Source organism: Aythya marila (genome assembly GCF_965140915.1).
Source record: "Aythya marila genome assembly, chromosome: 7".
Taxonomy (NCBI): Eukaryota; Metazoa; Chordata; class Aves; order Anseriformes; family Anatidae; genus Aythya; species Aythya marila.
The window spans coordinates 32552485-32574291 of NC_139048.1; the positions used below are offsets into that span (position 1 = coordinate 32552485).

A 21807-nucleotide genomic window follows, 5' to 3' on the forward strand; every position below is an offset into this window, starting at 1 on the left:
GACCCTGCGCCCCCGGGGAGCTGAGCGTGGTCCCCAGCCCCTGGGGGTGCCGAGCAGGGGTTTTGGGGCAGGCTGCTGGGGGTGGGGGGGCCTGAACCCCCCCCCCCTTACCTGGGCGAGGGGCGCTGCGCCAGCCTCCGCTGCGCCGCTCGGGCTCCTGCCCACCCCTTCCTCCTCCTCCTCCTCTTCCTCCTCCTCCTGCTGCCGCTGCCTGGGCTCGCTCGGCGGCGCGGCTGGCGGCCGGGGGGGGGCTCAGGGCTGGCTCTGGGACCGGCCCCCGCCACAGGTGATGTCCCCAAGGGCAGCGCCCCGCCACAGGTAATGTCCTCCCCGCCGGGCACCGCGTGGGTTTGCACGGGAGGGATGCGCGGGGATGTCCTGTCCCCCCCCCCCTTTTTTTTCCCCCGGTTTTGTGCCCCCTTATCTCTCCCCAGCGTCTTTGTTTTGCCGAGGGGATAACTTGTTTGGGGTGAGCATCCTCACTGTTATTGTTATATATATTTTTTTTATTTTTTTGGGGGGTGGCTGGGAGAGAGGAGCTAGGGAGGATTCAGCGCCGTGCTCTCCATGGCAGGAGCCAGAGCATTCAGTTCTCCTCCCTTTGGGCAAACAAAAAAAAAAGGGGGGGGGGGGGGCTTGTGGCTGCTGGTCTGACCCCAGACCACAAAGCAACCCCCTCCCCAGCCCTTTATCCCCCTCCCCGCTTTGTGATTTCGAGCCTGGATTAAAGGAGGAGGAAAACGCTGTCAACTTTCCCGGGCTGAACTTGTGCAAAAGGCAGCGAGTGCGGGAGCGTGCGGGAGGCTGGAGTTAAAGCCGGGCTGCAGCCGCCTCCGAGGGGTGCTCGGGGCTGGCAGCGGCCAAGCAGGGCTCAATTGGAAGGAAAGAGATTTCTTTAATCCCCTCCAAAATCCATATTAAACGGGAAAACAGCTTTACAAAGCGCCGAACTCGCCCCAAGCGGTTTCTTGTTATTTCTTGAGAAAATGCTGTATTTAAGATTTTTTTTTTTCCCCTACTCCTTTGCTTGCTCATCTTTTCATTAATCTCTGACAAAGCCGGGCAGTCCTCTTTTATTTAAATAAATCCTTCCCTGGCCACCTCAAAAGCTGACCCCCGTCCGCATCCAGCTTGGTGCTGCCCAGGCATCTCCAGCTTCGAGCCGGCTGCAGCTTTTATGTAAAGAAAATCCTCAAACTCCAAGAGCGTGGTCTGCTCCCTGTTAAAAACGGCCAGCTAAATTACTTTAGCCTCTCTTTTAACCGGAGGACTTGGGGCTTCAGTATGAGGGCTCAGGTTGTGAGGCAGGGACAGCTTTTCCTTGGTTTGATCAGCCCAGCACCGACCCTCTTGTTCTGATCCAATGCCGAAGGTTGGGGATGCTCCAGGGAGGTAAATAAGAGTCTGTGCCCAGTCACAGTTAAAAATACAGGTATGGGGCTTTGTTATTGGTGCTTAATTGGACAAATACAAAAATCTGTGGTGCTGGTAGTAAAGACCTGCCAAAAAGAAAAAAACCCACAATGGTGCTGCCAGCACCCTTGTGCCAACCACTACCGCCTCCCTGAGCTGCCTCTTATTTATTTTATTATTTTTTTTGGTGGGGTGTTATCCTGGAATGGGAAGTTTTCCATGCTGGTGCCTTTTTGGTGTCGTTTGCTTGTGTTTTGCTGTGCTGTGAGGTCCCCAAAGCCCTCCTGGTGGCAGGACAGGTGTAGGGGTGCTCGCGATGTCCCCAGCGCATCGTGCACAGGTCGGTGCAGGGGCTGGAGCACGCTTTATTCCGTGTGCCAACCTCATGGGAAAGCTGCTTTTGTCAAAATCCAGGCGGGTGATGAGGGAGGGAGCTTGAATGTTTCCTCTCCCCCTTCTCCTGGGGAGGAAATCCCTTCGCAATTGAATTTTTTTCTGCTTTGCCACCCCCTCCCTCCCCAGCTCTGGTTTCAGAGGGCACGCCGTGCGCTTTGCGGCACGGAGTCGAGAGCGTGTCATCAGAGCACGATGTGGTGCTTTAGGAGCGAGTTGTAAAACATTCCCTTTATGGGCAACTGTAAAAATTGATGTTCTCACTTTTTTTTTTTTTTTTTTTGGTGGTAAGTGAGAGAAACAATGCTCTCAAGAAGCAAGAGCTGCGGAGCCAGCCTGGACCTGGGAAGGGCACCTAGGCGAAGCTCAGGGAGAGGCTGCATGTCCCTCAGGGGCTGTACCCAAAAATAAAGGGGTGGTAGCACCAGGAATGGCTTCTGCTGCTCCCAACTGGTGCCCAGCCTGAGGTCTGGCAGCTTCCCTGCCACCTTGATGGGGACAAGAGAATGAGGGAGAACTTCCCCCAGAGCAGCCAGGGCGGTGAGGATGTCTCAAAAGGGCTGAATTTATCGTGTTTCTGAAATATTTGGCACAGCTGGTCTCGAGCACTGGTTCTTTGTAAATGAGGCTGTGGGACTGAGTTGCTGATGGGCAGTGGCCTCTCATTAGGGTGGGAAGCATCCCAGCTGCTTGCAGCCCTGCTCTGCAGGAGTATTTGGGCATGGGCTGTGCTCTCTCCAAATTTTTCTGGAGATTTGTTTTCAGACTTGCTTGGGGTCTGAGCACAAGTAGTTGAAAGTGTGTGTCCTAGAACTCCTCTCCCTACAGCATCCTGCTTCCTCTGGTAACATCCTCAACAACACTGCAGGAGGACAAGGGTTAGTTTGGGACCTTTGTGGCCCGAGACCTACAAATATTTAAGATTCATGCTTTTGTGCTCGCGCTGCTACAGGATCCTATTTCAGCTCGTGGGCTGTGCAGCTGAGCTGGGGAGTCCCAGTGCTTTTCCACGAGGCTCATCCAAGTCTTGCAGATATCTGGAATATTACCCAGGGCTCGGTGATCTCCAGGGGCTGGAACGGCATTTTTGCCTGGCTTCCAGTGTTTTGTGGTCCCGTGGCTCTCAGCAAGGCTTCTTCCATCCTGAATCTGAATTGCTTTGCCCCACTCCAGCCATTGCATCACCTGCATACCCTTTGGGGGAGAAAGGTGCCCTTTAGGGGTCTAAAATCACCAGGGAAATGGGTTTCCTGGTGGCAATCAGGGGCTGCTGGTGCCTGGGGAGCTACAGCTCTGAGGAGGGCATGCAGGACAGGGACTGGGCACCTTAAAGGGTGCTCAGCTGTGGCTGGGGTCTTGCAAAGGCTTGGACAAATGGGTGCTGAGCTGCCCCTTGTCAGAGCAGCTCCAGGGGTGCTGGACACCTTCAATTTTCATCCTGCTCCTCCTGCTTTCAGGGTCTGGTGTGGCACCATTTGAGGCTAAGGGCTTATATTTTTTTCCCCTAAGTAGCCCTGTCTCTGCCAAGCTCTGTTTTTGGCTGTTTTTTCCACTTCCCCTTTCCATGCTGGCACCATCTGCTCCTTGGTGGCTCCATCTCCACCACCTCGGCTCCTTGTTGGGGAGCCCGGTGGCTTGGTCTCCTTACCTCCTGCTTTTGGGCTGCTCCTGCTTGGGAGAGGTTTTGTGATGGAAAATGGTTGCTAGTCACCCCAGGCATCGTAGCAACTGGAGCTGCAGGCTCGGAGCTGCCCTAGACAAAAATAAAATAAATAAAATTCGGGCATTTTCCATTGACCCAAGACAAATGGTGCCTTCACGGAGGAAGGATGCTGCAGCAGGGGATGTGTCCCCTTCCCAAAGACCCCAGGGTGATTGGATGTTGCCTGATATTGATATTGCCAGGTACAACTGATGCTCAGCCCCACAACTCTGTTCCTAGATGGCTTTCTGTAGGGCTACCGCAGCTGAAGCCTGCTGCCTGTACAGGGCCATGGGGTTATTGGGTTTGCTTTATGGCTCTTGGAGAGCTCGTTTCCCTTCCAAGTGGGACAAAGTTTTCTTGCCCGGACTGAAGTCCAGACGTTTCTGCTCAAATGGGATGTTTTCTTTTGGACCGGAGCCTTTGGTTATCCGATAAGCCCACACTGTCTTGCAGATAATGCTCATTTCCTATCAAAAAAAAAAAAAAAAAATTCTGGCAGCTCCCAACATTTCAACTCCTTTCGTTGTTTCGGGAGAGGATTGAGCTGGTGTAAATGTGGGAAGCTTTTCTCTGGGCGTTGAGAGGAAAGCAGGCAGCATCCCGAGTCCCTGTCCCCAGGTGCGGCAGTGCTCCCTGGGCACACACCCTCCCTGCCGAGGTGCTGGCCCGTGTTTATTTAACGGGGGAATTTTTCCCCTCGCCGCAGGGAATAGAATAAAAAAGGGCAAGTTTTTTCACTGGGAACAAATCTCATTTTCAAGAGTCCTGACAAAATGAGCCATAAAATTACAATATTTCAGAGTGCTTCGTAATTCTAGCGCAGACGGCTCTTCATCATGGAATCTGAAAGCTCAGAAAATATAAAACTCATTAGATTAAAATAAACCACCTACTGCGTGGAAGAAAAGCTTATTTATCAATATCAATTTACTTCTGATTACCCTGTTCTGCAATTTATTATTTTTAGGAATTATGATTTGTGTATTGCTCATGCCAATACATGGAGGGGGAAAAAAATTTAACTTTTTTTTTCCCCCCACCTTTTGAATTCTAGTTATTGTGGAGACCTAGCTAAGGAGTCATAAGGAATTAAATGAAGAAGTGAATTCTCGGCAGTGCTTGTGGCCGGGGGAATGACAGGATGGAGAGGCTGGGATGTGTGGTAGTGGATTGGGGTGGAGGGCTTGGGGTCTGTGGGGAGCCCCCACCAGCACCACCTTGGCTCTGCAGTGGGTTTTAGGAGGGGATTCTCCCATATGTGTTTGGTGGTGACCCTCACGGCTCAGTGCCCTGTGGTGTGATGGGATTCATAGAGCATCTCGGGGAGGGGGGGGGGAATTGAGTCCATCTAGGAGCAGATGCTGTTGGTAGGCAGCGCTGAATGCTGATTTTTGGGGACCAGCCATGGGGCAGAGCAGTTGTTTGTTCAGTGTCCCCAGAGAAGATGCTTTTGGGGAAGGAGCAGAGAACCTGTGTACCTTTTTTCCTTGCATGAAAAAGCCATGGGGGAGGCGCTTTGATTTACACTCTCATTTCTCCTTTATGCTCCTGGAACAGCACGGAGCTAACGGGGAGGCTGCCGTGATAAATTCGAGGCGTGGATATTGCGGCGATGGCTGGGGGAGAGGGGACCAGGTGGGGGGAAAAGGGGCTGGGGGCTGCTTGGGAGCACCAGCGGCTTGAATGCGAGAGCATCTCTGGCAGCGTGGCGCAGCCGCTGCTGCTCCGATGGAGGCAATTACGGGTGTTTTGTGTGCGTGCAAACAGCTCTGCTATGCAAGCCCCCCAGCAGCGTGTGTAAAAATAACCGGTACAGGTGCACAGCCTGGAAGGCGATGCTCGAGCACCCCGGGAGTGATGCACAGCCCCGGCACAGCTCTGCTCCCGTCCGTATTTCTTGGAGGGGAGATGCTGGCGGGCTCTGGGCGCGTGGCTGCCAGCTCTGTTCGGAGCAGAGTGTGCAGGGGTTGGTGGCTGCTCCTCCTAGCCAGGCAGGTGGGATCCTCCTGATGGATGTGTTATTGGTATGGGGACCTTCTGTGGGGTCTGTCTTGGAGCTGCACACCTCCAGAGCCGAAGGAGTAGCAGCTTCCAACACCCCGTGGGGGCCTCGGTAGGGAGTGATGAGGTGAGATGTGTGGGTGTCGGGCTGGTGGTTGGGTTTGGTGACCCTCGAGGTCTGTTCCAACCGAGATTATTCCGTGATTTCATCAATTATTTGGTCTGTCCATGAGCCAGCATGCAGGAAAACCATGGTGGTGTCCTGTGCTTAGTGCTCCCTGCAATTTATACATGATAACTTCACTCCTAAATGTGGTGGGTGCCATTTGCGCAGCATCGCCGCACCCCTAACCGCGGCATTTCCCAGCGAAGGAGGCATCTGGGATGGGTGGGATTAAAAAGCTCTGCTGGTCTGGAGCTGCTTCCTAAACCTCCAAGCCCCCAACTCCTAAAGCAGCCGTCTGCAGAGCCATAGAGGTTCCTCCGACTCGCATCCATCACTGTTTAATACGGCGTTGTCTGCTGCCTACCGTGCCTCGGGGACCGGTTGGGAAGTCTCTGGTTCGACGTTAGCGCCTTGGCAGCCAGGAGACCATGGTTAAGTTCCTGGAGACGACTTGCCCAGGGACATTATTATGCTGCGTGCTGCTCCGAAGGCTCCCTACAAAGAGCCTCTTCCAGGCACAAGGTGCAATTTAATATGCTCTTAGTCACAATTCTAAAGTTCTCCCCCGAGACTTCTCAATCCCGCTCCTAAATTTGCAATATTCGAGTGAACCGTCTCCGAGAGCCAGTGAAGAGCTGCACTGTTAATGAAGACAGACAAAAATCAAAATGACATTTCAGGCAATTACTTACATAATGAAGTGACTGACTCGGAATATACAATATTTAGATTTATCATGACACTCGAAAGGGATGCTGTCAGCCGCCTTTATTTCTGCATCACACAAATTGTTTTTCCACTGCCCTGTTGCTTTTTAATCGTGGTCTGTGAAGCTGGGAAATAATGTTTCCGCTCACTTGGGCTTACAGAGGCACTGCTTTAGGAGAAAGTTAGTGCTTTCCTCGGTGGCATTCCTGTCCTACACAGTGCAAAGGGGCTCGGTGCTTTGAGCATGCATAGTTTGGGCACATATTGGGGGTGACAGCTTGAATTCCGTGTTGTGGACCTTCAAGTTTTTGGGGGGAGTTCAGCACACTGATCCTAAAAGTTAAGTAGTGCTGACCCCAGATATCTTCCCAGGCTCATGCTGAATTCCCTTACGGTGCCCCCAAAATGCACCCTGCTGTTATTCCTACCTGCGTGCATCCCTTCTCCTCCTGGAGGCTCTCCCACTGTAAAATAGCTGAAGAAATTAGAATTTAAGGCCTTTTCTGCGGAAACGGTGACAGAGTTGTTATGAACTGTCTTCTCTGACACATCTATCAGTAAAAATAAAATACACGTAGCTATTACTCCGAGGCTCCTGGAGGAGCTTCCGCCCCTTCCTGCAGTGCTGGGGCTGGGCTGGGGGCTCCCCGGCAGGGTGAGGAGGCTGCTTTATATCCCCGTGGCTTATCCCCTGCAGGGGATGGGTGAACGTGCTTTGGAGGTGAGCATAAAACATGCTCAGGGTCTGGCTGAGAGTAGGTGTAGGGTCCTCTGGCTGGGTTAATTCTGCTTTGGTTTAGTGCCCACGGTTGGGACTGCAGAGAAGGGTAAAAAAGCGGTGGTGGCCCTTCAGGGCATCAGCAAACCCCGCTCTGGAGCTGTGGCTGTGGGCAGAGGGAATGGGAAGGAACCAAGCGAGCTGTGGAGGTGCAACTGTTCAGCTCCTTGGCTTCCCTGATGTGCTTTGAGGTTCCTCGGTGAAGCGTCCTGCAGAAAATCTGAGCTTTGGCAAAATGTCCATGTGTCTAATGGGCCAGCTGGGGCAGGACTGCGTCCCCCAGCCCACTTCGGGTAGGAGAGGCAATATCCATGGTGTCCGAAATTAACGTTGAGTTTCTCCTTTGGCAGGAACTATGAGGCGTCCCGCTGCTGCCAGCAACCTTCTGCTGTGCCTCCTAGCCCTGGAGCTGGTCCCTCTGGGTAAGTAGGACTTGTGGCTGGTACCTGTCCTGCTTGGCATCCAGGCCGTGCACTGGCTGCTTTTTTGGGCAGACCCTTCTGGAGGAGGGCAGGTGGGATGGAAGAGGAGGAGGAGGAGCAGGATGTGCTGGCGGCTCCAGCAGATGCTCCTGGTGTATCAGAGGGGGAAAACCTTGGCAACTTCCAGGTGTGGGCTCAAGGGGTCACATCTGGTGGTGGACGTGGTGGCAGGCACGGTGTTTGGTCACCTCGTGCACCTAAAACCTGCAGGCAGTCGGAGGGAGCAGACAAAAGGCGAGGATGGAAGCCGGAGGCTCGTTAGCTGTTTAACAGCAGAGGTATTACTGTAACACGTGGCAGGACTCTCCCTGTGCTTTCAACAGCAAAATGATTACCTGAATGGCGCTGTAATATATGCCGTGTGGGAAATAACTCCTTTTCGAGCTGCTCAAGCTCTCCTGCAATTCCAGCTGGAGCAAGTGCCAGCTCGCAGGAGAGCGCAGGGCATGCAGAGACAGGGCTGTGGTGGATGCTCTCCCTCTTTGGTGCCTGTGTTTCTGGCAGGGGACCCCAGGGCTGAGCCTGGCCACCTCTGGGACAAGTGTATGTCGGGACAAGAGCCTCCTGGTGTCACAGACGTGCCACCAGGTTGTGAAACCACCTCGGGTGTTATCCCCTAAGCCTGCCTTGGTGGTGATCCCTTGGAGCCTGCTGGTGTCCCCTGGGGTGGGAGGTGACAGCCTTGCTCTTCCTTGCGAGCTCCTGCCTCTCTTGAGTGCCATGCTCCAGCATACAGCTCCCGTGTGCTCGGACACCAGCCTTTTAAATGTGTTCTGCTGCCCGACGTGGCTGCATTTGGAAGATTTAACTTATTTTTGGTATACTACTAACATTAAGAAATGTGTTTTGAAGCCCAGCAGTGTGCAGAACCCTATGGGAAGGGCTGCTTGGTGCCACCTGGCCCCGTCAGAAGCTGCTGGCCCTGTGATGGCCAGCAGGTCCAAGCAAGCTCCAAAGCCTCCCGAGATGCCATTAGCTCCAAATAACCCAACCAGGCACGGGAGATTTGAGCTGAGACCTCCTCTAGCCCCTTTCTACCTGTCCCTAACGAGGTGATGGCATGGGGGCTGCGCTCCCACTCCTCCAGCTGCCTGAAAAAGGGAGCAGAAATAAGCGAGCCTGGTTATTAGAGGTGAAAGGAGGCAATTAGAGGGAAAGGCGATTGTGCCGCGGGAGGAGGGAGGGAGACGCGCGAGGCTTTGCAGGGATGGCTGACAAGGCAAAAGGCTCTCAGCCGTGGGAGCAAAGCAAGGTATTAATCACGCGCTAAAACAATAATTGATGCTCTCGGTCCCCCTCTGCCTCCACCCTGCCAAGGAAAATGCTGAAAAAAGAAAGGTCGTGGCTTCTGTAGGAGCCATCCCTGCCCTTCTGCAGCCGGGTTTGGGGTTGGTCTGGGGGCAGCCCTCACCATCCCTGCAGCCAGCGGTGCCTGATCCCCCTCTCTGCCCTGAGCTTCTTCTGCCCTTGCAAGGCCACTAAAAAAAAAATCTGATTTTTGTCCTCTTCCCAGGCTGGGGCAACCGGCTGCCCTACTTCATAAACTACTTCTTCGACACCTACCTGCTGATCAACGAGGACACCCCTGTGGGTAAGTGCTGTGCGCCGGCGGGATGGGCCTGCCAACCCCACACTGGGCAAGGCTTTTAAAAATAAATAATAATAAAAAAACAGCAATTCAACGTGATGGTTTGGGGCTCTTTTGGCCTGTGGGTTCAGACTGGTGGCTGAAGTTATGGCTTGTCCTTTCTGGCTGCCCAAGTGGGATGGGAAGAGGGCACATGCTTGCCATGGAGAGCTTTTGGTTTGGTCTTCTCCATGCTCAGTGCAGTGTCTTTTGAAATACTCTGCAGGTGGGAAGATTAAGCTGATTTCTTCCTTTTGTGGCTGTTAGTTGCTGGGTGAATTACCCCGTGTGCTGTGGGGAGAGGTGTTTTGGTGTTTTCCCAGTCGGCCTGGGGCTGTTACCCTGCTGCTGCAGCTTGGTCCTGGGTGGCAGCGGGCTCCTGATGCACCCAGGGCGCAGGGATGGGAGCAGGATCTCCAGAAACAGGTCATAACTGAGTGTGCTGGGAGAGCTTTTGGAGGGGAGGGAAGACAGCCCTAGTGCATTTGTCCCTTTGGGACAGCTCATGGTGGCCCTGCAGTAGGTGGTGACCACCAGGGACAGATCAGTGCCCCCGCCTTGGGTCCATTCTCCACGTGCTCAGGCTGGTGCTGAGATGCTGCCCTGCTCCCAGCACCTGCTTTCCCTTTCGTCCTGCAAATACCTGAGCGTGCAGCTGCTGGAATACACTGCCAGGGACCTGGGAGTGTGTGCAGGGTCGTGGTGCACGTCCATGTGTGTGTTGGTGCCCTTGGATGCAAAAAAAAATAATAATAAATCTTGGTTTTCTTCTGATTGACAGGTGTAGCTTATTTTTATTTCTTTATTTAGCTGGTGATTGGTTTGTAGTAAATGCAGAAATCGACCTGGTCGTTCTCGGCCTCTTTCCAGGCTCTCAGTCCATTAAACTTGTGCTCTTCAATCAGGGCTCATGACTGGCTTTTAATGCTGGAGGAATCGATTGTGAGCCCTCGTGAGCAGCAGCGGAGGGCGGCCAGGAGGTGATGGAGGCCCCTTCTCGTGTGCTTCCACCTCCACCTCCTGCTTTCTCTGGCCGTGCAGTTGCGTGGCAGCCTCAGCAGACTGCTCGTGCTGTGCCCATACTGTCACCAGCGCTCTCAGGGGCTGGAGGAGTCTCCTCTAATGCTTGTTCAGCTCAACCATCACATCCAGCAACGCCAAGAGGTTTTTGTCTTGTCTCGAGCTTCCCCCCGGATTGCAGCTTTTGTAGGGTTTGGGGTGGTGTCTGAGCAAGTAGGCAGGGTCTGGAGTCTTGCTGCCTGGTTTTGGAGAGATGCTCCTGGCTGCTGAGGTCCGTGTGAGGAGCATCTTGAGGGAAAGGTCTGTTGGAGCAGCCACAGCCTGTCTGGAGAGCTCGGTCCTGCAGCGATGCTCAGGTTTATTTGCAATGCCAAACACCACTCAGAGCTGCTGCTGGGGTGACTTTACTCACGTTACTGCAGGAAGCAAGCTATGAGCAATGCAAAGACAGGAAGGAATGCAGTGGGAATATTTTCTGATTTTTTTTAATTTTATTTTTTTCCCCCTGCCTGTGTTATTTCTCAAGCCCCTCTACTGCCATCCCATAGCGGTCATTTCCTACCTGGCTCCTTTCCTTCCCCCAGTGTGCTCCCTGATTGCCAGCATCCTCAGCAAATACACTTAGTGCTGAATTTGCCCCAGAGGAAGTCCCTGGGAAGAAAGCAGCTGTGCAGATGTAGGAGTGAGAACTAGCTGGAAACAGCTTAATGGAAATGCTTCCTGACCAAGCACACAGCTCTTGAAGTACTTGAGCTTGAAATACCTTATGGGAATTGGACTGAACTTCTATTTTGGTGGAAAATGGGGAAAGGTTTCTGACAGTCTACTTCTCAGTTGAGATATTGTGTGAATAAAATCGTTCCTGGAATTACTTTGGGGCTTGATTTTATTTTTTTCCCCTAAACTTTGTATGATGTTGTACAGAAATGAAATTCACTCTTAAGAATATTGGCGCTCTGGGATTTGGTTCCCAGATGCACCGGAGGGAAATGTCAGCCTTGAAACTGTTGACAAACAACATTTGTGTTTTCTTTTTCGGTGCTGCTGTTGTTGGTTTTCTCTGCTGCTGGTCGATGCTGTCAGAGTTAGGCGTGTTAACTCTGGAAAAGCATCATCTGGCAGCACCCTTCTCGTGTCCCAGCTGGGGTGTGAGTAGCAGAACCATGCATGACACCTTTATTCGAGAAATAATGTAGATTCTTGAAGTCTTAAAAGTGAAATTACAGAAAAATATAATTTAAAAAAAAGTGATTGCAATGTGCCAAGCAAGGTCTGAAGCTCCCCCTCAGGTCCTGGTACCCTCCTGCAGCATCCCCAGTGCTTGGTGCACCGGGTGCTGGTGTCAGTAGCAGGAGGGAGGGCTCAGCCATCCTTGTGCGGAGTGAGGCCCCTTGGTGCTGAGCCAGCTCCGGGTGCCTCCTTCCAGCCCTCTCCCTGCCTCCCTGTGGCTGGGCTCGGGCACACCTAGCACCAAACGAGCATCCCCGCACGCTGCGTGCGATGCCTAGAGGAATCTTAAGCAACAATTAAGAGATCATTCCCCCTCTAATCACTTACAGGAGTAAATTAGTCTTGTCAGGAGCTATTAAGACGGAGAGCTCGGAATTCATTAGGCGAGATCGGGACTACGGAGCTGCTGGCGCTGCCGCCAGCCCGGGCTGATTAATTCCTCTGAAAACATCATCAATGCCCATCTGTTTCATTTAGGTCCGGGGAGAGCAATTTTCAGGTGGACTGACCCTCTAGTCAGCTAGTTCACCCAGAAGTAATGAAACACACACAGGCAGAGGGGGAGCGGGGGGAATCTGGAACGTGAGCGGGAGGAGGGCGAGAGACACTGAACGGGGATGGGAGAGCAGGAGGGCAGGAGGAGGAGGAGGAAGGGTGATGAAGGGATGCTTGGGGCACAAACATGTTGTGTGGATGCTGGGGACATCACGGATGATGGGAATTTGGGGATAAAGGGAGAGGTGTGCTGTTTTTTTTGACTCTCCCCTGCTATTTGGACCAATGCATCAGAGGAAACGGGGCACCAGGAGAGCCCGCGCCAGCTGCGGGTAGCCAAATCGAGGTGTTTTCCACCCAAAGTAATAGCTGGTTAACAGCCCTGGGAGAGCGAGCTTCCAGGAGAGGGACTGTCTGTCTTTATTGTGCTACTGACTGCCTTAAGCAAAATCATTCCAAGGGCCATTTCATTTAATCCCACACCTTTTAGAGGTGGGTAATGGAGAGCAGCGTGGATATCGACGCCGGTGGAGTGCCAGAGGTCTGGCGAGGGGATGCTCTTCGTCAGCATCACGAGGAGGTGGTGTTACTGTAGGAAGGGGTTCCTCAGGAGGTGTGGATCAGCGTGGCAAACCTTTGCTGGGGCTTTTATAGCCCTGGGGGGGGCTGTATTTGCTGCTATCCCTGGGGGAAAGCTTGAGGTGGGGACTGAGGTGGGGAGCTTCAGCCCAGGCTTCAAGTGGTGCTTCTGCTCCTGAAGATGCACAAAGGTGTGAGAATGTTTTGGGGCTGAATTCGGGGTATTCAGTACCTAAATTTCTTGTGGCAGGAGCCGTGTTTTGCCCCGAGGGATATGAGGAGGGGAGGATGGGCACCCTTGGCTGCCCCTGGTGCTGCTCCTAAAGCTTGCCCTGAGGTGGGCAGTGGGAGAAACAAAGCTGTGGGGGCTCAGCTCCTTCTATTTGGGGTCCCACCCTCCTAAAACAATGCTATATTAGTGAAATGCAGCAACTGGGGTCTAATTACCCAGAAAATGGGTTTGCTATATGCAGGACAGGATTCAGAAAATGAAGATATTGGGTCTGTAAGCAGCCTCACAACCACCCCTCTTGGATTCACCTGAGTTTCTGTGAAAGCTTTCATGCCTCAGCACCCGGCAAACTGCGTGACAAAGGCCGTTTGGATGAGCACAATCCCACTTTCCCTTTGTCAAAGCATCACGGGGACAACCTGGTCTCAAACTAGGAGAGGGGAGTGAACTTGGAGGACCTGCATCTTCTGTAGGTCTTGCTGGGGTCAGGTGATGAGGGATGGAAGGGAAACCCACCAGGATTTTGTTGCAGGTCTTGGCCGGCCCCGGGCAACGTGAGCACGGGGAGATGCCAGGAGAGGTGCTCAGGGCACGTGGGATGCCCAGCAGGAGGAAGGCTGGGCTCCCCTGGGACTCCAGCCTGGGCTGCTGCTGTTTTATTTCACGTTATTTCTGGGTAGGAGAGTGCTTGCAGCTGGGGCTCTCAGCTCTTGGCCCCTCCAGCTTGCTGGGATCCTCTCCTCTGAGCGTTATTAGCAGGAGGCTTCCAGCACCTGGTGGGATGCTCAGCCCCAAAGCCGGCTGCATCCTCTCCTGGGCTGAGGACGCGTGCTCTGCTCCTGGCCCTGCTGCCTCTCCCGAGGGCAGGTGCTGTGCTTTCCGAGCAGGTGACTGACGGGAGGTATTACAGCTTGCCTCTGTCCCCATTTGCTGCATGGAACTTCTGCTGAGCTGGTAAACACGCTGCAAATAGCTCCTGCTTCGGGAACAGGGTGGGGATGCTTGGGGGAAAAAATCCGTCTCGTTTGGGAACTTGCACTGCCACTGCAGGAATGTCAGTGCAGCCAGGAAGGAGAGCTTTGGCCAGGAGGATTGTGATGGCGTGGCCTGAATTTCTGCAGGGAGCAACCCAGGCCCTGACTTCTGAGAGCTGGAGCCCGCCCAGGGCAGGCAGCACCGAGCATGCTGCTCTCTCCTCTCGAAGGGAATTGGGGAGAAAAGCTGGCTTTCTGGGAAAATCCACACTGGGCTCTGAAGCATGCGGCTGTTTCTCCAGCAAGCTCATCAAAAGGAGCTGTGGTGGACACTCGGAGCCTTTTGGGACCGAGGGTTGCTTTCCAAGGGGCTAGAAAGAGGGATTTGCTGTCCGGCAAGCGGGGTGGCCCAGTGGTGAGTGTGGCTTGGAGGCGTCGTGTCCCTCCGATAGATGTATCCCTCTGATTGCCTGGATTCCCCGTTGCACTTGGCTGCAGTTTCCAAGGCAATCATCTCTTCCGTGGCATCCTTTCAGCGCAGGTCCTGAGCAGGCAGATGCTTTGGCACCCGGGTGAGGTCCCCGGGGGTGCCGGGCCACTCAAGCTGCTGCTGGAGATAGGGTTATCTAAGCCCTGCCTGCTGCTTTGATCCCGCAGCTGGAGGCATCTGCTGGGGACGTGGTGGCACTTCCCTGGTGCAGAGCTGGAAGGACAGGAGCTGTGGTGCTCTGGTTTTGACATCCTGACTGCGTAAAGAGCCTCTGAGCCCCGCGGGATGGAGCCACGAGCAGGGCATGTGGCTTCTGGGGAGGTTGCATGGGGTGTGCTGTCGTGCCCCTCCTGCTCAGCTACCAGGTGCCAATAATAAAAAAGAGAAAATTCACTTCGTGTGCATGCACCGTGGGGTTAAAAGCCATGAAGGCTTGTGGCCTGAATGAGGTGCTACTTGGGAGTGCAGGAGGTGTGCCACAGCTCCAAAGCCTTGTGGCAGCTCCTAGAGGGGTGGGGAGAGCAGGAGCCCACCAAGGTAGGGCTGTTTGATGAAAAAGGGTGGCATTTTGGGGAAGGGGACCCATGCACGATATCGCTGAGGATACCACCTGCCTTCCCTTCAGCTGTGCTCCTTCCAGAGCAGTGTTCAGCTCTGGCCATGCCTTGCAGCTCTCCTCTGCAGCCCCGGCTGTGCCAAGCTGTTTCCCCACGCTGAGCTAGCAGGAAAACTGTCCCTGCTTTTACATATTTATTTATTTATTTATTTATTTTTGCATTACTTTGCTGCTGCCTTAAGTGCTGAAAGGGCTCCACAAATGCTCCAAAGAAAAGCCAGCAGCCTTCCCAAAAGGCAAGGAGGGAAGGTGCAAGTGAGAGCCCAGCAGCCCCAGGACCTCCCCCAGCCCAGCAACAACAGCCCCTGCTGGGGGGCAGCTGCAAGGGGGGCAGGGTATATAAGGCATAGGGTGGAGAAATAGGGCTGGAGCCGTCTTTTTGCTCAAATCAGCTTGAGTTGATGGTAAAAACCTGCTGCTGCTTGTCAGTAACCCCCAGGTGGGGGCTGAGCGCACAGCACAAGGGGGTAGGGCATGGTGGGGGATGTTTTTTGGCTCGCTGCGCAGTTTGGGGACCATGTGGCAAGCATCCCATCCTGCACACTGTGCTACCAACGCAGGGGCAAAGCTTATAGAGAGGTAAGAAGCAGTGGGGTTGTGTCGTTGCTGTTTACCTGGTAAGAAAAAGGGGCTTGGCAAGCGCAGGCAGACCCTCGGCTCCTCAACGTGCTTTCTGCCGGCTGCTTTTAGCTGGAGGTCTGGGGATAAATCCAGCCGGGGGGTCCAAGGTAGGGTGGATGATGCCCTTGGGATCTCCAGGCAGAGCTGTGCGCTTGCTGGGAGCAGCCCCGGGTGCCCACCATCAGCCCCGCAGGGGAGCGCGTGCCTGCCTGTGTGCAGCTCGCAGAAGTGATTTGGCCTTTTCCGAAGGGATAATTCGAGATGAATATGCTGGCCTCTGGCTGTGAGGGAGATTGAGGTATTTTTTGAATACAAAGTCTGTTTTTGCAAGGTTCATTACGGGCACGGCTGCGAGTGACTGTTCTCCTTTGGAAACGCAAGCTGTAAGAACATCACCTTCATCTCCAGTATTAATTGAAAGCAATATTACCCTCTGCTGACTATTTACTGTCTAAAATTGGATTTGCAATCTTCTTGGGTCAGAGCCGATTAGTGCTCTACGAAGGGCCGGGCTTGTATCGACCCTAACGAGCAACAAATATTTGAGGAATATTTCACAAAGCCTGATTAAAAGGGATTTCTCTTCTCCTAATGAGCCCTTCTGCTGCTGTTTGTTGTGAGAAGGCCCATCGACGAAACCTTTTGTTGAGCTTTAGCAAATAAGGCACCAGAAATGAAAACTTTAGGCTCTGGAATTAGTTATTCCCAACACCAGGAACCTTAAGAAAAAAAAAAAAAAGAGCCCCTTCATTAAATTAATCACTTCATCAATCACTTAAATCTTCATATTTGCTTTGCTAATTAATGCTTACGTTTAAAATGGGGAAGAGGGAGAGAAGGCAAAGTATGTTTGCAGTGTGGGCTCGTTAACCTTGCTTTAGGTAACTTCATCAAACTGTTTGCAGCTCTGATTTCGCCACCCCTCACGTTCGCCTGCGAGCTCCTGCATGGTGGCAAACCCCTTTTAAAAGAAACAGAAAGATGTGTGCTTATGGTAATGAGGCCTGAGTTCATTTTTATGTATGAGGTGACTTTGGTGGCTTTAATCCAAGTTACCTGCACCGGGCTGTCTGTAGGGACTTTGTTCATGGGCTGGCTTTTTGCTGGGCGAGCAAGCTATGGGTGACGGAGGGGGAGAAGGTGGGGCAGAAACACTGAGTAGTCTGGATCCAAAAAGACCTCCCAGATCATGGCATCCAGCCAGCAGGTCACTTTTTTCCACCAAACCTGGAGAATAGGAGGAGAAAGTGAGGAGACAAGGCATGGGCAAAGAGGTCAACCCAAGGAAGCGCCATGCAGGTGCCACCTCCTTGTGACTCTGCACCCTGTGTAAAAGGAAGGATTTTGGTAAATACCCTCAGTTTTCCTCCATAGGCACAGCCGAGCAGTTAAATCTCAGAGTGTGCTGGCTGTTGTTGTACATTTAGAGCAGCAATAGAGAGGCTGCAGCTTCTTTTCTCCTTTTACTGCTTTGCTCTCATGTGCATTTGGCACGCTGAGCCCCACCACCTTGGTCCTGGCCCTCTGAGGCTTCAGTATGTCCTGTGGCACAGGAGAGCTTGAAAAAAATATAAGGAGCTATACAGAATAAGTGTGGATGCATGTGTGTGTTCAGATCAGGAGGTTACTTAGCTCTCTTGGAGGTCAGGATGTCCTAAGGGCCACCTGGAGCCCAGTGCTATAGGGAAATGCATACCTGCACAGAAAACGGTTATTTTTGGTGAGGAGTTTTGGGGAAAGTGAGCTGTTTTTTCCCTCTGAGCCTATCAGTAGGGCCTTTTAGAACAACAACAAAATAAAAACTAAAAAAAAAAAAAAAAAAAAAAAAGGAAAGAAAAAGCTATGATGAGAAGAAGCAATAACCAGGCCTACGCATACCAGATTGGGAGCTTGGTATATTTGGGCTGTGAGAGTTTAAAAAAGAAAAGGCTGCTCCCAGCCTGGCGCTGCAGTGAAGTGGCAGCTGCTGGGAAGGGATGGCTTGGAGACGGGCTGGCATCCAGCAGTTTGCACCATCGTGAGTTTGTCAATGAAATAGCACGGAGGCAGCATCCAGCTCCTGAGCCAGCCAGGCAAGGTGGGAAACAGCTCGAGGCGCTTCCCAGGGGTGCCCATGCTGCTGAGAAAGGTACTCCACAAGAGCCACAGTTGCTCTTTTTGCAGCAGTTTCAGGCTTCTAGACTTGTGAAAAATTAACCTTTAATTAAACTTTCCATACCTGGTCACCATGGAAATAGTACTTTTTTTTTTTTTTTTTTTTTTTTTTTAAATAAAAGTATTCGCTATTCCCCATCACCTCTGCATTCCTATTGTTGCTTCCTGGTGGTCGGTTCTGTAAAAACAAATGGGCGAATCCACCTGCCTCAAGATCGTTTTAAGCAATTAACATGTGAAAATTCAGCTCGCTAGTCCTCATTCCAGGGGAAAAAAAAAATAATAAAAATAAGCAGGTAGAAGCGAGCCGTTGTGGAGCACATGCGCGTGCCGTGCGCTGAGATTGCGGGATGAAAGCCTCGCTGTTGGGAAGCGTCTGTGCAGAAAGCTGCCCCCAGCCTGGCGGGCGTTATTAGGGATATTTAACCCTTCTCAGGGCAAAATCCTATTTGTGTAAAGCAGCTCGTGCCAACACATGCATTGTTACAGCCTCCCCAGTGCCACCTCGGCTGCGTTGGCTGTGTCAGGGATGGGTTGTATCTCAGTTTTGTTGCATTTTGCTGATTTGGGGGGATGTGCAGGATTTTTGGGGTGGTCACCTTGACGTTGTGGTTTTTAAACCACGTTATCGCAGCCTGGTGCTAATGCACCTCTCCTCGCCGGCTGGATTAATGCGCTTGATTGGCAGCAGGAGTTAATAAATTGGTTCCTCCTGTCAAAGCGCTCCTGCGCGCTGATGGCTTTTGAATTAACTGTAACCACTCGGGGGGAAAAAAAAAGATCGAGACGGCATTGTTGGACGATTCAATGAAAACATCTGCTCAATTTGCAGCGGTGGTCAAAGGAGTGAATGCGCGCCGCGTTCCCTCTCTTAAAGATTTATTAGTATTGCCCTTTACGCAAGGGGGAAAGATTTCAAACACTTGACATTTAATGGTTAGTAACTCAATTTTATTCCATTCATCTGCATTGATTTGTCAAGTTCCTGCTCGGGTGAGCCTCCCGCGTTGTATCGTGCAGGTTGTCCAATTCAGGGGGCGATGCAGTCCTGGGTTCCTCCTTTTCTACCTGAGCACGGAGGAATCTCTTTATTTTTTTTAAGTGAATATTAGGCTCGAGGAGGGAGCTCATCCCACAGAGCTCAGTGCCCTTACACTAACAGCAGCGTGGCTTCGTTTCCTACTCTGCTGCTCAGTTTTAAATGGTTAAATTACAAATAGGCTGGGGGAAGAGGCTTAGAAATGCAGAGGGTCCTAGGGAGAATAACAAACAATCCGGAGTGAGGGGAGAAGCGAGGAGCGTGCTCGCAGGCAGAGATTAATGTTTGTTACTAATGATTTTGGGAAACAGAGGGGAAGAAATAGAGATGGCAGAAGAATATAAAACCACCAGCACTGTGGATAGGCAGCCTGACTCAGGAAGTGCTCCTTTTCCCATCTGACCGCTGCATCAAATTAAACACATCCTACCAGATAAAATGATATTTTGGTGTAAAAGACTAAAACATTAGTGTAAAACTCAGCTCAGCAGGATGGAAAAGTAGGGAGCTGGTAATATGAGCCCTTTGCAAGTGCCCTGTACCCTCATTTCAGCCCAGGATGCCTGTTTGTATTCAACATTGAGCATGTTTAGGTGAGAGATGATGCTTTTCCCCGTGGGGAAGCACAGAAACCTGTTGCAGCCGCTGGGATGCTGTCTGCAGGCCCGTTAGGTTCGGGGCTGGGAGGGATGGGTTGTGGGGAGCACAGCAGCCGTTACACAAGTGCTTCAGTGGAGTTGTGGAAATAGTCATAAATTAGGGCTTTGCATAGACGACAGCAAGAAAAATAAAGTTCCCTGGCAGGTATCGTCGCACTGGGGAAGGATGCTCCAGCAGAAACCATAAAAATTTGCAGAATCCTCTAAATTCTGCAAGAATCCTCTGGAAGGGGCAGAGGAGGGGGATGCTCCGGGGTGGATTTTGGTTGCAAAATGGCACAAATGGTTGTGAGGGGCGGGCTGGGCAAGAGGCTTGTCCCTGCCTGTCCTGCCCCTGTTATCCCTAAACCCACCACGCTGTAAAAGCCGAAGCAGCCCCAGGTGGTTGGGTAATGGCATCTTTAATTGGGCTCTGAACGAGATTAACTTCTTATCTGACAGCCTGACATCTTTATTGTTATTAATATGTGAATAATACAGTGTTTTTTTTACGTGTAACTTTGATAGCAAGTGTTTTGCTCCTGTTTAGCTCTGTTGTGTCAGTGAGCCACCTTTGGAGGTCCAGGCTCTGAGAGCAGAGACGAGGTCAAGGGGTGCTGCTCCTATTTCTTTCTTTTTTTAAACGCTTGTTGTCTTTGTATTGCATTATTGTTTTGAACTGGGAGCAGAGCTGGTGGCAGGTGAGCCCTCCAGTAAGCCTGGGCAATTTTTCTGGGTTAGGAGGGTCTGGGATCGCCTCCCCAAAGGGAGGAGGAAGAGCTGCAGGCAGGCAGGGATGGCAGATGCTGCTCCAGAGAGATTATCATGGTCCTAAAACCTGGAGAGAGGGTGGCAGCCCCATTAACCATTCAAACTCCTCTGAAAATCAAGGGCTTTTCCCCAAATTGCTCCCTCGAGTGATGCTGGGGCAGGAGGTGGCTGCAGCCCGCTGGCCCCACAAGAAGTGCTTTGTGCCAGGTAACTGGCTGCTGAGCAGGACAGCAAGGTCAGGAGTGCCTTTGCCTGGGAGAGCTTCAGCCAGCACTTCTATCAAAACCAATATTAATTTTCCCTAATTAGGAGCTGCAGCTAATGAGTGTCACAGCTAATTTACCTCATCCGTAACGAGGGAGAGGAGGGGGTCCGGCGCTGGGAGCAGGGGCTGCAAATCTGGCTCCTCTGTGCTTTGAAGAGGCCCTTTTCTTTTTGGGGTGGATCTCTGAGTTTGTGATGAGCTGGACGAGTGTGGCAAGGCACGGGCAGGTTTGTAGGGCTGCTTCTTCTGGCTGGCAGCTTGTGTGGTCCATACACGCTGCCCTCAAGGGCTGTGGGTAGTGCCACAAACGTTGCCAAATGGTACTAATAAAAGGCAAAAAATAAGCTGGAGTTACTCCTGTTAGTCCTTTAAACAGGAAAACTGTGTCCTTCCAAAGTGGCTCGGGTTTTATAATCCACTGCTTCCTAAACAAGTTGGAGACGACGAATTATCCACAGAGATTATTGTTTTAAATAAGAATACGCTGGAGAAACTTGTGGTCTGCTTCTGCACAGTCAGAGACAGCCAAAATCAACTGAATAAATGATTCATGGGATTTATTCGCGTTGCCCTGACTAAGCCTGAGAAGTCTCCTTTGTCTGGATAGATCCATTGTGCCAGCAAAGGGACAGGCTGGTGCATGCTTTAGGGGGAGATGAGAGCTGTATGATGCCTCATCCGAGGCAGCTTTCCCACCAGGAGGATGCTGAGGCCATGGGGAAGGGGTTTGGCTCCTGGGCATGCCCTAGGAGCTCGCATGGAGAAGTGATGTGGGGAGAAGAGCCTCTCCTGGTGACATTCTCAAGGACAGCATCTTGGATTTTGTTAAAGCTGGTGCTCTGCAAAATTGGTACCCAGTCAAAAAGGAGGAAGACTAAGAAATAGAGCAGGAGGTGGCCTGGTGGTCTGGTCCTTGGTGGTGTCATCCTGGTGGCCAAGCTACCTGACGGGGCCTTTGTTGTATGGCCAAATATTGGCACAAATTAAGCAGGCAAATGGCTCCCCCCTCCTTGCCACCTCCTACCGTGCCCAGCCTTGGTAGCTGCAGTGACAGGGCTGTGTGCTGTGGGTAACGAACATGAATTAATTGCTCCACAGCTGGACCCTGCTCTGAGCAGCCAGACTAGCTCCCTAGTATATCAGCCGTACTAGAGGAACACCTGGGAAATCCTAGGGGGAGAGCCCATGGCAGAGAGCTTACACAGCATGACTCGGCTGCCTTGGGATGACAAATACATGGGGTTTTTCTAACATGCAGGATGAAGTTGTATTTTCAAGGTTTACCCCAATTTCTACAGCACCTGTTGGAGCTGCAGCACCAGTCACCCAGCAGAAATAATAGTGTGGTGGTGACAGTGAAATATAAGCGAGCGCCGGCAGCCGTGAACTCCTCGGTGGTATTTGTGCACA

General features: G+C 52.1%; 1 protein-coding gene across 1 annotated transcript in view; it reads left to right on the forward strand.

The window, feature by feature from the left end:
- The first annotated feature begins 264 nt into the window (after window positions 1-264).
- Window positions 265-21807, forward strand: part of CDH23 (cadherin related 23) — a 129166-nt gene continuing 107623 nt past the window's right edge. Inside the window, exons 1-3 of the mRNA XM_082765371.1 lie at window positions 265-318; window positions 7515-7586; window positions 9160-9237. Coding sequence (XP_082621497.1) covers window positions 7520-7586; window positions 9160-9237 — 145 coding nt within the window. The 5' untranslated portion in view covers window positions 265-318; window positions 7515-7519. The remainder of the gene's footprint in view (window positions 319-7514; window positions 7587-9159; window positions 9238-21807) is intronic.